The following is a 16,507-nucleotide window of genomic DNA, read 5'->3' on the forward strand; positions in this document are numbered from 1 at the left end:
TTATTGGCATTCATAGAAAAAAAAAGTAATTCAATTGGAAACTGAAATTGTCCGTAAACAGCTCAAAACAAATCAAAATATTTTGAAAATATTACGTTGTTTAGAAAATGCTAATATAAACATTTAGTCAAAATTTCATGTATCTACGGTCGATTTTGCGTAAAAATTCCAGTTTTTCCTTAATTTTTCTTTAGTTTTTCTTGGCGCTTTTGAAAATTACTAGGAATTTTAAATGTTGACCTCCCCAATGCACCAATGATATTCACTTTTCAATCGAACAAGAATACTGAAAGTTGAAAATCGAAAGCATTATTTCGACTACTTATCGTGTACACAGACACAAAAAAAAATTTAAAAATAAAAATAAAATAAAAAATAAAAAAAAAAACACACATCAATGTAAAATCAATACATTCATCGTACCACTCAGAATCTAAAATGTCTTCAAGCAAATCAAATTAAATTTTTACGAGCGTTTGAATTTCATATTTTTACAAGATTGGATATTCACTCCATTTCTCACGTAGCGGATTTTGTTATTTCGTTGTAATTCAAAAACAAATAACTGTAGATGCATGAAAATTTCACTGAATTTTTATATTTTCATTTTCTATACACTTTAAAATTTTCAAAATATTTTAACTCTTTTTGAGCTGTTTATGGGCATTGTCACTTTTCAATTTTTTTAGTTTTTTTTCTCTAAATATCAATAAAAATGTATTTGTTGGTTAACAAAGTGTGAAAATGTAATGCAAGGCTCCTGATATATTGTTACAGCAGCAGTTTAAAAACATTGAAAATAAATATGCACAATTTTTTTTATAAGCATTTAAAGTTCGAATTTTGACAAAATATATCAAATCTAAAATTTCATAATTATTTTTAGTTAAAAATGTATAAAATGTTCAACTTTTACAGCTAAGGATTAAAAATTTAAAACAATGTCACGTAAATATTTTATATAAAATTGCTTTATTCACAATAATATCATCAAATAAACTTAGTAATATCATAAGCTGACTGACCGTTTTCGCCCAGAATCGTTTTTCTAAGACAATGATATTATACCATTGAATTCAAATTTAACACCATCCATTACAGTGACCCACTTGTAACAGCTACTGTACAGCAGAGTAACATCCACTTAACCCCCTTTTTTTATTTGACCATATTAATTATACATTATAATTTTTTTAGGTATACCATTATACCAAGCACTTTAATGTAATCATTTTACAGATACCTGATGGTGTTGCAGCAATTGCTATTGGCAAACTGAATTCTATGAAAGATCCAGCAATTATTATCGGTGGCAATTGTTCGATTCAAGCATTTGATTTCAAAGGTAATGAAATATTATGGACAGTAACCGGTGACAACGTCAGATCTATTATTGTCATGGATATAGACTTGGATGGTTCTAATGAGGTTAGTATAATTAATGCTCTATTTTAATTTTGTACTAAATTACTAACAAATCGATAAAATGTTTAAAAAATCACAATGGTAATATGGTATACTAATGTACTGGTATACTAGATACTAGGTATTATAATTTATAATAATATATATTATGCTTCTATTTATAATAAGTATCATTATTATATCGCGGGTTTGAATCCAAAAGGGTCTATGTATAAATTTGAAATTTTTAGAAAAGCCAATTTGAATGTGTTTAAATATTTTTCAGCTTATAATTATTTGATTTGGACATATAAGTTATCAAACCTTTTAAATTAAATCAAAATTTGTATTATCTCAACAGTTAATTGAGAAGAAATTTGGTAATCAAAAAATAATAAAATATTGACATAGAACCTTTTGGATCTAAGCCCGCGATATGTTTATATAATAGCGAATAGGACTATATATATATATATGTATAACTATAGGCAGTGGCGTGCTGAACTGACAAGCAGACCTGAGGCAAACTATACAATTTGAACCCCCTCCCCACCACCAACAGTTTTTTCACTATTTTTTTTATTATTCAAAATAATAAATATTATTAAGTTTTTTTAGGTATAAGTTGCACATCTATATTAACACATCCACCCACCCATCCACCCACCCAAATTTCCCTTGAGGCAATTGCCTCAAAAAATGACTGTTCGGCACGACACTGACTATAGGAACATAGTGTATATACATTTGTAACAAATTCTGAGATGCATTTTATTCTTTTATTTCTCACTCTTATTGAAAGACGTAAGTATGTAACTTGGGTTTAGTTAAAATCATGAATTTATATTTAAAAGTTAAAACCTATATGATGACTGACAAGACTCACCACTCATCAGTCATCACTGAGAGAGTATAGTGATATAATAAACAACATGAGATTACTTGAAAGAAACCGCTTATTACCGCCATATTCAATGGTAGGCGGGGCCTGTGGGGAGGATATAACAGGAATAATATAGGTATTAAAAAACGCTTGCCAAGTCAGGGATGGGCATGTAAACTTTCTTGATTTTTAATTTTTAGAAATCACACCTAAGCGGTATAACAATTTGAATCCAGAAAAATGTCGGTGTGAACAGCCCCACAAAAAATCATTTTCATTTTCATTTAGTGAGATAGATCTCCAAAACCGGAGAGTGGATTTCAATGTTCGGGGTCTTTTTAGATTCACATTGGTTAGGTTAGGTTAGGTTAGGAGAAGCGCAGTGAAGATTTTCAGAACTTTATCTTTAATGGTTAATTCACTACATAACATTAAAAAAAATTAAAAAAAATTTTATTGGGCGTTTTTTTTATGTTTTTCAGCTTTACAGCTTTGTAGTAAATTAACAAATGGAGAAAAAATTCTGAACATTTTCACTGCACTTCTCCTAGCCAATGTGAATCTAACAAGACCCCAAACAACAAAATCCGCTCTCCAGTTTCGGAAATCTACCTCACTAAATAAAAATCTAGCGAAAAATAACTCTTTTTTTATCTGTGAAAAATTAAATAATTAAAAAAATAATAATTTAATTCCACATTTAGTATCTACTTGATAATCCCTTTTTAATGAGTTATCAACTAACTTTATAGCTATCATAGTTTAGGAGAAAAGTTAAAAATAGATATTTTGGGACTGTTCACGCCAACGTTTTTATGGATTCAAATGATTATACCGCTTGGGTGTGATATCAAATCTCTCTCATTAATATTTTATATTAAAGCTAGCTAAATTACCCACCTACTCATCATTACTGAGTTACATTTTTACTATTTTCCTTTTTAACTCAAATTCTAGAAGTTTTCAAAATGCAGACTTTTTTCATTTCAATGAAACAACACCCTGTATCATAACTTAATTGTAATAGTATAGGTAGGTACTATACAAAAAAAAAATAATAAATATACATTTGTTACATTTTAGTTACTCGTGGGTTCTGACGATTATGAAATCAGGGAATTTAAAGATGATATAATTGTAAATGAAATATCTGAAACTTCATCAATTTGTTCATTAATTAGTTTTTCTATTGGAAGATTTGCTTATGCATTAGACAATGGAACTGTTGGTGTATACGATAAATTTCGGCGTGTGTGGAGAGTCAAGGTAATAATAAATAATAATTAGTAGATATTAAGTAGGTACCTAATAGATTGTATATATTTTTTAATAAACATTAATATTTACATTTATTATTATTATTTTTTTTTATTACTACATTGAATACATATTAGTATATTACTCAATTTGCAAGCAATTTATATTTTATATAAGTAAACTGTAAAACTAATATATTATTATAAGGATTAATAGTTTAATTTAAAAATTAATAAAACTAATATTGTGATTTGTGATTTGGGAATGGTTTTTTTTTTTAATTATAATAATTTTTAGTCAAAAAGTTCAGTGAATTTCCTCGAAAAATATGATTTAGATGGAGATGGAAAAGAAGAATTAATAACTGGATGGTCAAATGGAAAAGTAGATGCACGCAACTCTATAACTGGAGAAGTAGTTTTTAGAGATGTATTATCTAATAGCATTGCTGGTGTAGTTGTTGGAGATTACATAAGAGCCGGAAAATGTCAAATGATTGTAGTTTCCATTGCTGGTGAAGGTATACAATTAACGTATATTATAAATTGTAAATTTATTTTCTCATAAAATCATAAATATGTCAATATTGTCAGTGTCGGATTTTACGGAAGCTTTTAAGTGCACTTGCCCCGGGCAACAGATGTTTGGAATTGGGACAAATGGACGTAAAAAAAAAATAAAATAAATCAATCAATCAATACAAACATAAGAAGTAAAAACTAATAATTAAAATACAATATCACAAACAGTTATTTAATTTTATTATAATTCGTCAAAAATGAATATCAAAAAAAATTCTAATTTATAATAACACATTTGTAGTGCACCACAAATTAAAATAGGTACAATATCAAAAAAAATTATACTTATAACTTATTCAATATTCATATTATTTATACTTACTATATGGGTAATGTAATTTTAATCAAAATGTTAAAATACATATTACTAATGTTAAATATTTATATTGATTCCTCATTTCCTCATAAAAATGATAAAATTCGGTAGTAGGTAACTACGTAATATACAATTAGGTACGTAGAAACTATAAAGCACGGTACGGTACGATACCATTATAGTTGTATTACGAACATTATCGCTGATTTTATAATTTATATACAAATCAAAACTAAAACATACATTTTAGTAGAATCACACAAAATATTTAATTTAATTACAATTAATTTTTAAAATTTTAAAATTTTTCTTTAAATATTCTATTTCTGATCGATTGGTGTCTTCCATGTCTTCTTTGGTTATTGATTGATTATTATTATATTTTTTTTTTACTTCCACTTATTGTCCCCAAGTCCAAACAGCTACGTCCAAACGGCCACGTCCAAATTGCTACGTCCATTTGTCCTAGATCGGTTTGGGGGCATCCGGATGCTGGAGTACTATCTTTAAAAAAAAATTTTAATTGAAGTGATGCGCTGCATTTTTTATTATTTGTTGATATTATAGACGACTTTGTAGGGAAAAAATCAAGATAAGTACCAAAATTAATCCAAATTCATATTTACCTAAACATTTTGATTTAACTCATTTGATTGTACTATTTACTGTATACATAAATTTGAGAGTATTAAATTTAATTAAACTATAATTATAATTTATTATTAATGCAACAGTGTAAAAGTTTAATTTCAAAACTTTAATAAATAAAATGTTATGAGATTAATATATACTTATTTTTACTCTTCAAATTATAGAGGTTTAATAATTATTATTATAATATTGCAATCTTTAAACTATTTTTGAAAGTTTTGATTAGATACATAAACAGTGATATTTCACATTTTAAATAATATCTTTTAGTTAAACGTGCAATTTTGCAATTTTTTAATATTTTTCTTTAATTATTTAGATATTGTTTTTAGTTGTTTACTGTTAGAACCGTTAGAGGCGTCTAAAAAAGATTTGCTCTGGGCATCTGATAGTCCAAATCCGGCACTGAATATTATTGCTATTAATTGTTAAAATAAATGTCATTAACATGATTTTCTAGTCCGAGGATATGATAGTACAAGTTTAAGGGTAGAATCTGGTGTGCAAACAAATATTATTCACGATCTTTTACAAAAGAGACAAATACTAATGTCAGAATTAAATAACTACACTAAGGCCTCTAATGAAGGCCAGGGCATTCCAGTAAGATTTTTTTTGTATCTTTATTATTGTGCGTTTTTAATATTATATCAAAACTTTTTAATATTACGTTTTAATAATACGTTTTAATATTTATCACGGGAAGAAAAGATGATCTTTCTTTAAAAATTGTTGAGAGGAAAATGTCTAATAAACAATTAAAATTATGATGTGTCAATACTATGTACGGATGTCATGTAATATTTAATGTGATTTTATCATTGTGATATTGTTGTTTAGGGAGACACGCGGCTCATCACTGAAATATCAGTTTCGGAAGAAACTATTGTATGTTTATTTTGATTTTTGATCTTTATTAATAGTTTCGCGATTAATATAATTTCATTATTAACTATATATTCATTTGCATAGGAACCATGTGTATTACTTACATTGTCAACTAACAATTCAATGATTTTAAAAGCAGTCACAGTGTTTGCCGAAGGTATTTTTGAAGATGAAACACATGTTGTACATCCTGATAGAGAGTGTATTTCGTCTGAATTGAAAATAACTTTATTACCTCCGAAAGATATTCTTCTGGACATTCATATTCGAGTAAGTGTTGGTCTAATAAATTAGTATATAGCTACAAAATTTTAAAAACTGAACCTTGTGAATTTAATATATCGGGTGATTCTTTTATCAAACAACACTCATTATTTCAAAAAGTGTAAATTTTTTTGAAAATATTTTCTTACATAGTTTCAAGTCGCTTATAAAACAATTTTTCTTAAAAAATTATATTTTTAAATATTTTTTATCCTAATAATTTTTTAAGTTTCTTACTTTTTTGAATGACAACAGGGTTTTAATTATATATTCCAAAGCAGAATATTTTTCTTAGTATTTTGATACATGAAAATCGAATTTGGGGCGAGTAGTTTAAGAGTTTTAAATATTCAAAGTTTAGATAAGCAGAGTGGAGTGGTACGGGGTTACCCCGCGAAATATTTGTCCACTTCTCCGCTCATCTAAACTTTGAATATTTATAACTCATAAACTAAGGACTTGAAACTTTTCAATATTACGTATATTAAAATTAGGTACTTATTAATATATTATACACTGTGATGTTTTGTAAATGTTAAAGTGCAACCTAGTAGTAAAATACCTATAGGGCCTAGGCTATAGGTATGATAACGTTATTTAGTAGATAAATTAGTCAGGCAAACGGTTTCCGCCCAGTATACATTTTCGTATACCTACTACCTACATATGGCTACATAATATCATCGAATTAAACTTTAATAGGTAACTACATCGATTACAATCTAGGTATATAGTCTTATAGACTATGGATTATACTACAATAGTACAATCATAAGGTAAGCTTTCCATTACACTATTACATAGTGATGGGCACAACCGAGTGATAACTATCGAAGTACTCGATAGTTTAAACTATCTAATTACTCGGTTGTTTTATAAAACTATCGAACTATTGAAAACTAATCGAACTATCGACATTTTTACTTTTTAGGTAAGGTTATGTATTATTTACTATTTAGCCATGATGTTGTTAATGTTGTCATTCGAGATTCGACTATCGAGTATCAAGGCTGGTTATTTCATTTTTTATATTTTTGTCTTTAAAATGTCTATCCCAAATTATTATCAATTAAATTCGGTCGAAAATACCGAAAAATCACTCGATTGTTTTTTTTTAACTCGATAGTCAAAACTAGTTGGTACTAGACGTGTATTACTATTTACTACCGAATGAAAACTATCGATAGTCAAAACTAGTCGGTGTAAGACGTATGCAACTACCGAAAGAAAACTATCGAGTGAATTACTCGATATTTTTTAAAAACAATCGATGAATAATAATATCTATTCAATTGAAAAATCACTCGGTAGTTTTTGAAACTATATCGATAGACAATCGATAGTCAAAACTAGTCGGTTGCGCCCATCACTACTATTACAGCAGTTACCTACTCAATCACGAGGACGAGGTACATTCGACACCAACGATCGGCTACTATACAGCAGAGAGAGTTCCCGGATTTGGTTTTTTAATAAGCCTGCGAGTTTAACAGAAATATAATGAATATACCTACCTAACTTTATAAGTATTCCGAGTATTCGTACTTACTTACTTACTTACTTACTGATGATAATTATAATTTATAATTTATAAGTTTACGAAAATACTAAAATACCTATGTATTTTCTGAAATTGTAATTATATAAACCGTACTGTGGATATTTTAATTAAATAAATTATATTAAAGTCACACATTCATTTTTAATATCTGCTCTAGTTAAATTTGTAATATTTAATATATACCTACTACGTTTAAACTAATATATAAATGCTATAGACTTTATATAATATTATGTTTTATAATTCCCAAACCACTAAAATGGTAAAAATCATTAAAAAAAATATATTCATCGTTCCACTCAGAATCTAATATGAGATAATAATATATATTTATTCTTAATGTAAAATGTAATGCTATAATATTATTATATATTATAGACCCAATTCATTGAAAAACCATTTAAGAATTGGACGCTCTATAAAATTAAAATTTTTAATAATTTTTAAAGTCAATATGAGTAAATTAAAAACGAAAATATTATTTAAATTTTTTAGGCTTTTGTTGGATCAAGTGTGGATAATGATCAATTTCACGTTTTTGAACTTACCCGGCAGTTGCCAAAATTTTCAATGTATTCATTAGTTTCTTATCCAGAAAATGAAGATATTCCCAAAAGTTTTGTCAAATTTCGTTTAGTTGAAAGGGTTCAAAGAGTAAGAATATATTTATAAAATTTGTTTGTTATCCGAATAATTTTTATTTATTTTTGCAAGCTGGATTTATGGCTAAGTCAAAATTTTATTGTGCCCCAAAAAACTCCTGTTAAAACCAACGGTCAAGACTTTTGGAAAATAGCAATAAAGTCGTTGAGAGATTCTTCTCTTACTTGCGTGACGTTTGAAAAAGAGGTGATGTTGATATATTCAGGGAACATAAACTTTACAGCCGATATTGTACAAACGCTAGCATCATATCTTAATCTTGATCAAATTGATGTGAGTTACGATTAATATTACAATAGGTTAATTTTTATATCTAATGAATAATGTTCATTAATTGTTTTTAAATATAGTCTCTTGCAGAATTCCCCAAAGTTCTTGATGATTTGTGGGAAAGTATACAAAGTGTTAAGACTCTCCAGCAGAATGCAGTTAAATTAAACGCTTCGATAGCCGATAGTTCAGCTTTGTTGAAAAATCTCATTGTTCAAGCAGAAGACTTTCGGCTTTTAGATGACACGTAAGAAGGATTATTTTTTTGTTCAACTATCAACATATTACTTAAATTGTTTGAGGTTTTTATTAAGGTCCAATATGGAAAAATGTTTGAACGATATATTTCATATCGATAAACAAATGATTCAAAATCATCAAGTTACGTGTGAAAACCATGAACAATTGTTAGTTACACTGAAGAAAATAAATAATATTATACAGAATGCTTCTCGACTTAGAGGTTAGTAATAATTTATAAAAAAAAATACATAAGTATTAATATTAGTATAAACAATACATATTAAGCTTACTATAAGTAAAGATGAGTAAACAAATATATTAAGTAGGTACAGGCGTATACTGTATACGGTATACAGCCCTACATTAGGCGTATGTCTATAATTTTTTTCTGACGCTCAGTTTCTTGAATTTCGTTAAAATGTTACCATTTTGAAAATCAATTTTACGAGAAAAGAGAATCCAATCAATATAAAATTATAAAATCAATTTATACAATATTCGAGTTGTTTATACTTATTATAGTTATTACTTATGTTTATTTATACCTATTATATTAACATATTTCTATGTAGTTAGTAATATTTAGTAATTTCTAATTACTAGGGTCTATCTATTTTACATTATATTATAATAATAAATTAAATTAAAAGTTATAAATACAATGCAATTTTGTTATTTTAGTAAACAATAACAGAACAGATTCAATAACTTCTTATCGACAAGCTGTGGCTTCAGAAAATATGACAATTTTAAAAAAACTAATAGAAACTGGAAATAAATAAGTGTTAATTAATTTAAAACTATAGTCTCAAAGACATATTGTACAATATTAATAGGATATTTTTTAAATATTACTGTATTTTTTTTTTTAGTATGATAATCTTTATATTAAAATTTAAAACTACCTACATATTATAATGTTAAAGTAAATGTCTACATTAAAATAATTGTTTATAAATAATCATTTTTTTGTATCTGTTATTACAATTCTGTGTGTTGGGAAGGAAATTTTTTCTGTATGGCAAGGTATAGAGTCCGAAACGAATATAATGCCATTGCCACAATCAAAACGAAACTAGTTACAAACACAGCAGACATTACTGTGTCGCTGATAAGGTTTTTTTTCTTCCCGATCTTTTGAAACGCAGAGTTACATCCATCCCCAGACTTCTCTTTGAGACGAATCAAATCTCGCATCATTTTAATTTGTTCGATTTTCTCCTCAGCACCTAAGAACAAAAATAATATTTACATCAGTGCTCTATAAATCAATATACAAATAAATAATATAATACATATTACATAGGTATATAATATAGGTATACAATGTGTCTGGTCTTGAATGTAGCTACCTACCACCATTGATTATATATAATAGTATTTATAATCAATACTACCACTATTAATATCTCAGTCAGACGACGTTAAGAGGACGTGATACCCACATGTGTTGTCTCCGTATGACACGTATGACACGTATGACATACCAAATTTTCGATCAGCAGATTCAATAGTGTGTTGTTAGTTTTTATATTAGAGTGAATTGACCTATTATCAAATTTAAAGGTAAGATTATTATTTAGGGCACCACTAAATAATTTGTACATTTGCCTAATTTTAAAGCTTTTTGAAAGTATACATTTTAAAATGATCATAACTCACTTAAAAATAATACAATTAATAAAAGCCTACGTTTTGTGTACATTTGCCTAATTGTATTAATTTTATTATTTTTAAGTGAGTTATGATCGTTTTAAAATGTATACTTTCAAAAAGGTAATAACTTACTTAAAACTAATAATATCAATAAAAGCCTACGTGGGACCCTAGATAATAATCTTACCTTTAAATTTGATAATAGGTCAATTCACTCTAATATAAAAACTAACAGCGCACAATTTGCTGTAGTTCACTCTAATTTGCTGAACGACCATTTGCTATGTCGTACGTGTGTAGTAAGATGGAGACAACACATGCGGGTATTACGTCCTCTTAAATTGAAATTACGTGACATTTTTTTTTAAATAGCTATAATAGGAACTATAAAAATATAATGTTTGGAGAAATTTCCTAATTTTAACTATGTGCTATTGTAACCTAACTCCTAGCACCCCCCCCCCCCCCCCACTATGGCCCAAAACAGCTGTTTTCCACTAATATTTAATTTAAACAATTATAAAAAAGCAATAAAAATCAGTCATCAGCATACTATATAAAAAAATACGTTTGAAAAAGGACAAATATTATGCATTTTTCAAATGCATATTCCAGTTTCTATAATTATAGTTTTCAAAATCAAGCTTTGATCCGACCTACAAAATGTTCTCTACTTTAAGATAAAAAAAAATTAACGAAATCCAACAATTCTACAGGTCGTGAGAGTTTTTCCTGTACGACACTACGACATGTTTTTGTACCAAAAAACGCACCGGCACCGACACCCTTAAATAATTTTTAATGAGCTTCACATTATTATTATTATATTATACGCTTATACTGCATATTATGTTATAACTTATAAGTTATAACAAGTAATATCGATGTATCCAGTAGTGACAGTAGGTAATAATAGTATTTATAATCATTGGTAATATATACTAATATACCTATTACCTACATGCAACATGTTATTTTATGTCCTGATAAATAATGTGACATATTCACATATTTGTTATTTTATATACAAATTGTTTGTGTTAATTAATTTATATTATATATTTTTGAAATTGTTCTATTACCTATATATTTATAGATATCTACGTAATACTATATTATATAATGTTGTACCTTATTAATCTGCATGTATTAATATATTAAGAGGACGTGATACCCACATGTGTTTCTCCGTCTTAAAAATGCGTAAAATACCAAATTGTTCGCTAAGCAAAACACGTGTAGCTCTGTTAGCTTAAAAATTAGAGTGAATTGAGTATTTGAAAATTGTAAATTGTTTGTACATCTCAAAAACCTCATAAATCGCTTTAAAATTAAAATATAATAAAAAGCACATGAGGTTGCCTAGATAATAATCTTACTTTAAGTCTTTACATATTCACTCTAATTTTTAAATTAATGGAATTATACTCCATTCCGAATAAGAAACACCACGACGGCTACGTGAAAAACCGGTTTTACTACGTAAAAGTGGGTGTTTCTTATTTGGAATAGAGTATACACGTGTTCCGCTGAGCGTAAAATGTGATATGTTACTTACGCACTTGTAAGACGGAGAAAACACATGCGGGTATCACGTCCTCTTAATAAATTTTCGCAAAATTGATTATTAAACATAAACTAAAATCTAGATATAGGTTATAGATGAGTAGGTAATAGGTAGATATAAGAATATATAGATAAGTATTTCTAGGTCATCTGGTATATTGTTGATAGATAGCTTAAACAGAATGCATGCATAATGTATTAATAAATTATAAAGTCAAAGGGTTAAGTCAATGTACCTATGGACTAAAAAGCTTAAACTATTTGAAATTGTAAATATTATTTTATTTATTTCTTACATTATATTATTGTAGCTATATTTATTATTTCGCGGAAGTATTGCGAAAGCATTTCCCGCGGCGCCGTCGGTTCAAAACGAAAAAAAAAAAAAAAAGCTATATTTATTATATCTTTTAAAACGGCAACATAATACACTTGAAAATTTATATATTGGTATAGATAGGTATAATATTGATACACTCACATGTTATGTAAATATTATACAATTCCATATTTTCATAATTCAGTTAAAAGATTGTATTCGCTGTCGTATGACTTGTATAGTCATTGTGTACATAATATATTATTACAGTATAAATATACAGGATGTTTCACCAAGTATGCTCACCCCGATTTTTTCTTTAATAATGAATTTATTCAAATTATGATTTTTTAAATAGAATTTAAGATAATATTGTCCTCTGGGTGATACAAACTTCTGTTTTCAAAGAGAACCCTCGCTTTTTACAGTAAATTATTTAGTGGATAATTTTCTTGAACATTTTTAAGTACTTATCTAGTTTAAAATTCAAACGAGTAGTTATTTCCAATTATCAATATGTGTTTACTAAGGATAATATTTCTAAAAATTGGTTTTACAAAATTATAATATAAATATAATAGGTATTGGATCTAGTATTATACTTAAACCATTTTAAAAAAGGTGGGCAAATGGGTGTCGCTCTGCTGTACAGTAAGGTTACAAGTGGGTCACTGTAATGGCTGAGGTTAAATTTTAATTCAATGATATAATATCTGAGCGCACGGTAGTTAGTGCACAAGTTCCAACAATGCCAGTGTATCTTTACACGAACCAATTTGCCCAGTTTTTCTAACCCATATATCTCTGTTTCCTCTTAAGATAAACTTTTGAAATTAAAAAACATAGATTAATCTCGAGTAGCTTAGGACGCTGTAAGAAAATGAGCCCTTAATATTGTGCCATTTAAAAATAGGAGGATTTCCAAATTTGCAATATTGTTACTGACTCACTGACTCACTCATCATCAAAATTATAAAATACTTCCCGTATAGGTAGAAACATGAAATTTGACACAAAACTAGGTTTTAAAGTGTAACTAAAGGTAAAAATCTAAAATTTGAAATTTTTTTCAAAATTAATGCCGCTTTAGAGAGTGTATTTCTAAACGTATGAAGTGGCGCGCTTAGCACGCATAAACATTTTCTTTCAAACAGCGTTACAATATGGTAATAAGAAATTGTTTGTAGTTGACTTACGTACCATTTGCGAAAATAGAGCCGACCGTAGCCAAGCTCCACCAACAACTTTAACAGCCCTCTCAAACATTTACTAAACATTTTTAATCTTATTCAATTTTATAATAGTATAGTTTTAGGCTTCAGCCTCCCAAAATCTCAAAATTAGCGCCTTTTGTGCATAATATTTTTAAAGATATTTTTCAATGTTATCCAAATATGATTTTTCCCGACAATCGTATGTACATTTAAGTTAAAGACCCCCCCCTCCTCTGGCTACACCACTGACTCGCCCCCTGTTTGACCATCACTGAGTAAAAAAGGGGGGGGTTCTTATATTAAAATCAGAAGTTTGTATCTTCATGTATTCATTCTCCGCAGGACACTTCTTAAATAGATAGTACGAAAAATCTTAAGAATTGAAAGATACATTTAAAAATTCAAAAATTCAGATTTCGAATAACAGCATTATTATAGAAAAAAGGAATGACCATGCTTAGTGAATGATGTTCCAGTACCTATTTCAATTTTTTTTGAACCATTAAGTGAAAAAACTCAAAACTATTTAATATTTTATTCAAATATAGAGATACCTATAAAATTAAGTTAAACGTAGTATTTTATTTTATAAATAAATGATTTTCTTAACTTACTCATTCCGTCGATGTCCAACGATGTTGTTTTTGACATTTTATTTAATAAAAAAAAAACAAATTAATATAGTTTATTAAAACTTTAAGCAGATACTAGGCAGGTAAGGTTAGTGAGTTTTACTAAACACAAGTTAAATATATTGTACGTACGTACTACGTATATTGTTATTGATTTTTATTCCAGCCATCCAGGGTTACCATAGTTACAGTAGGGATGCTGGAAAATTATATGGAGGCACACTGCATCCCAAAACTTGTTGATAACTGTGATACCGTAAACACTGCAATAATTTTCCCTGTCTATATTATGTTTTGTAGTTTATCTGTAATCATTATATTTAATTCTAATGGGGATGTGTTAAAATTGAATTCAACAATTTCAACGATGAATCATTGTATAAGAAAAATGATTCTGACGGAGACTGTCTTTCACTTTTTCAGCCTTGAGGATCTGAGGATCTGAGGATATTTTTAATTAATTAATATTAATATTGTATAGTAATTTATTTGTCTGCTAGTGCGTATTAATTAAATAAAAATAAACTATAACCAAAGCCCGAAAGTTTTAACTCCCTATATATACAGTTATATTTTTCTTTATTGCAACAATATTGATGTTATCTAAATCATAACTTTAAAACCACATTTTAGTCCATCGAAAAAAAATTATGGCTACCTCTTAATTTTAAAAAAACAATAAAATTCTGAAAGAACAACTGTTGAAGAACTTTGAATTAAATTGTCAAGCTTTATCTATTAGAATTTAATATGAATTAACTACAAAAGTAGGTCACAAAGAATTGAAATTTAAAATGTTGGTATTCTGACGTTTCACGTTTGTGTATAAGTAGATAGGTACCTAACTATTTCCATTTTTTGAGAAATGCTGGCACACCTATTTATAATTTTTAAATTCTGAGCGGAGTGATGGATGTATTGATATTACAATGTGTTTTTTTAATTTTATATTTTTGTGTCTGTTATCACTGTTTGGGCCTTGGGGCAGTAAAACTGCTTAGATTTTCTTCAACTCGGTCCATAACATACGCGACATACATATTATATAAATTATAAGTTCCCGATAGCCTGTGCTTCCGAGTTCCGAGGTTTCTAATATAAAAAACTAAATAAATTAAAATATTTATCTATATAATATGTTGAGTACGTACAATATACGGCAATGCGTGTCTATCATTAAAAAAAGTTTTGTCTATTTTACCTTCTTCATATTTTATTTTAAAATATTTTAAATTAAATATATTGAATTTCAGGGCGGAACTCGTTTCGTCCACAAATAACCTTCCCCTTTTCCACTAAATTTGATAAATTAGTTTCGTCTTTTCGGCTAAATAATTGCATTCTTTTCGCTCACGGTTTCACTTATTCAATATTTTGAGAAGCACTGTCTCAAAATTAGGTTTAATAAAGCCATTTAGCTTATAGGTAACCTAGAGGGCCCCAAGCGAAGGGAGCTGAGCCCCTATAGCAGGGGTCACCAACTGACGGACCGCGGTCCGGATACGAACCTCGAGCACTTTTTTACGGATCGCGAGCACGTTTTAATTTTAAATTAATTAAGTTCATACGCGCCAAACCGACGCGGGAAACGCGCCATCGTCGGAGTGGCGCGTATGAATTTGACCAATGTAAATTAACACGCGAGTACGATACGTCACGTATGATACGCGTCCATGTGAAACGGGCCTTACCACGGAAAAATTGTTTTCTAGTTTAAATCCTATAATAAATAATAAGATAAGATCGTAACGTCGAGCGTCTGTCTACGTAGAACGCGTGTATAGTTCGCAGTAAACCGTATGCGCCGCGACGCGACAGACGAGTTCCGAGTATAGATAGATAGATAGATAACTTCACACCAAATATTAGGAAGCTCGTAAAAACTAAAAAATGTAATTTTTCACATTAAAAATGAAATATTTCAAGTATAATCTTTTTTTTTGCAAATTAAATTTAAATAAATAAATAAATATAAATACAAATTTAAAAAAAGGTGAGTAAGTGGATGTCGCTCTGCTGTACAGTAGTTACAAGTGGATCACTGTATAATGGTAGTATTAAATTTGAATTCATGATATAATATCACTGTATAAGAAAAACGATTCTGAGCGGAGACGGTTTGTCAGTCTAGATATTAGA

At 28.2% G+C, this 16,507-nt stretch overlaps 2 protein-coding genes across 2 annotated transcripts in view; one reads left to right on the plus strand and one right to left on the minus strand.

Moving 5' to 3' along the window:
• The window catches only part of LOC100167341 (Bardet-Biedl syndrome 2 protein homolog), a 13,880-nt gene extending 4,090 nt beyond the window's left edge, over nucleotides 1-9,790 (plus strand). The window contains exons 2-12 of the mRNA XM_029486284.1: nucleotides 1,198-1,428; nucleotides 3,371-3,553; nucleotides 3,842-4,064; nucleotides 5,553-5,695; nucleotides 5,933-5,980; nucleotides 6,065-6,250; nucleotides 8,301-8,459; nucleotides 8,520-8,741; nucleotides 8,819-8,985; nucleotides 9,053-9,201; nucleotides 9,663-9,790. Coding sequence (XP_029342144.1) covers nucleotides 1,198-1,428; nucleotides 3,371-3,553; nucleotides 3,842-4,064; nucleotides 5,553-5,695; nucleotides 5,933-5,980; nucleotides 6,065-6,250; nucleotides 8,301-8,459; nucleotides 8,520-8,741; nucleotides 8,819-8,985; nucleotides 9,053-9,201; nucleotides 9,663-9,763 — 1,812 coding nt within the window. The 3' untranslated portion in view covers nucleotides 9,764-9,790. The remainder of the gene's footprint in view (nucleotides 1-1,197; nucleotides 1,429-3,370; nucleotides 3,554-3,841; nucleotides 4,065-5,552; nucleotides 5,696-5,932; nucleotides 5,981-6,064; nucleotides 6,251-8,300; nucleotides 8,460-8,519; nucleotides 8,742-8,818; nucleotides 8,986-9,052; nucleotides 9,202-9,662) is intronic.
• On the minus strand, nucleotides 9,027-14,506 carry LOC100165318. The gene is made up of 2 exons (XM_001945127.5): nucleotides 14,351-14,506; nucleotides 9,027-10,210 (listed from the first exon to the last, which is right to left on the minus strand). Exons 1-2 carry the CDS (start codon nucleotides 14,385-14,387, stop codon nucleotides 9,963-9,965), a joined length of 285 nt encoding a protein of 94 aa, XP_001945162.1. The 5' UTR covers nucleotides 14,388-14,506; the 3' UTR covers nucleotides 9,027-9,962.
• Nucleotides 14,507-16,507: the final 2,001 nt, after the last annotated feature.

Source organism: Acyrthosiphon pisum, chromosome A1 (genome assembly GCF_005508785.2).
Source record: "Acyrthosiphon pisum isolate AL4f chromosome A1, pea_aphid_22Mar2018_4r6ur, whole genome shotgun sequence".
NCBI classification, from domain to species: domain Eukaryota; kingdom Metazoa; phylum Arthropoda; class Insecta; order Hemiptera; family Aphididae; genus Acyrthosiphon; species Acyrthosiphon pisum.

Coding starts and splice junctions, on each gene's coding strand:
- LOC100165318 (XM_001945127.5), bottom strand. CDS start 14,387: ATGTCAAAAACAACATCGTTGGACATCGACGGAATGA. Junction 10,211..14,350: donor GTTGGACATCGACGGAATGA/GTAAGTTAAGAA, acceptor TTTTGTTCTTAG/GTGCTGAGGAGAAAATCGAA.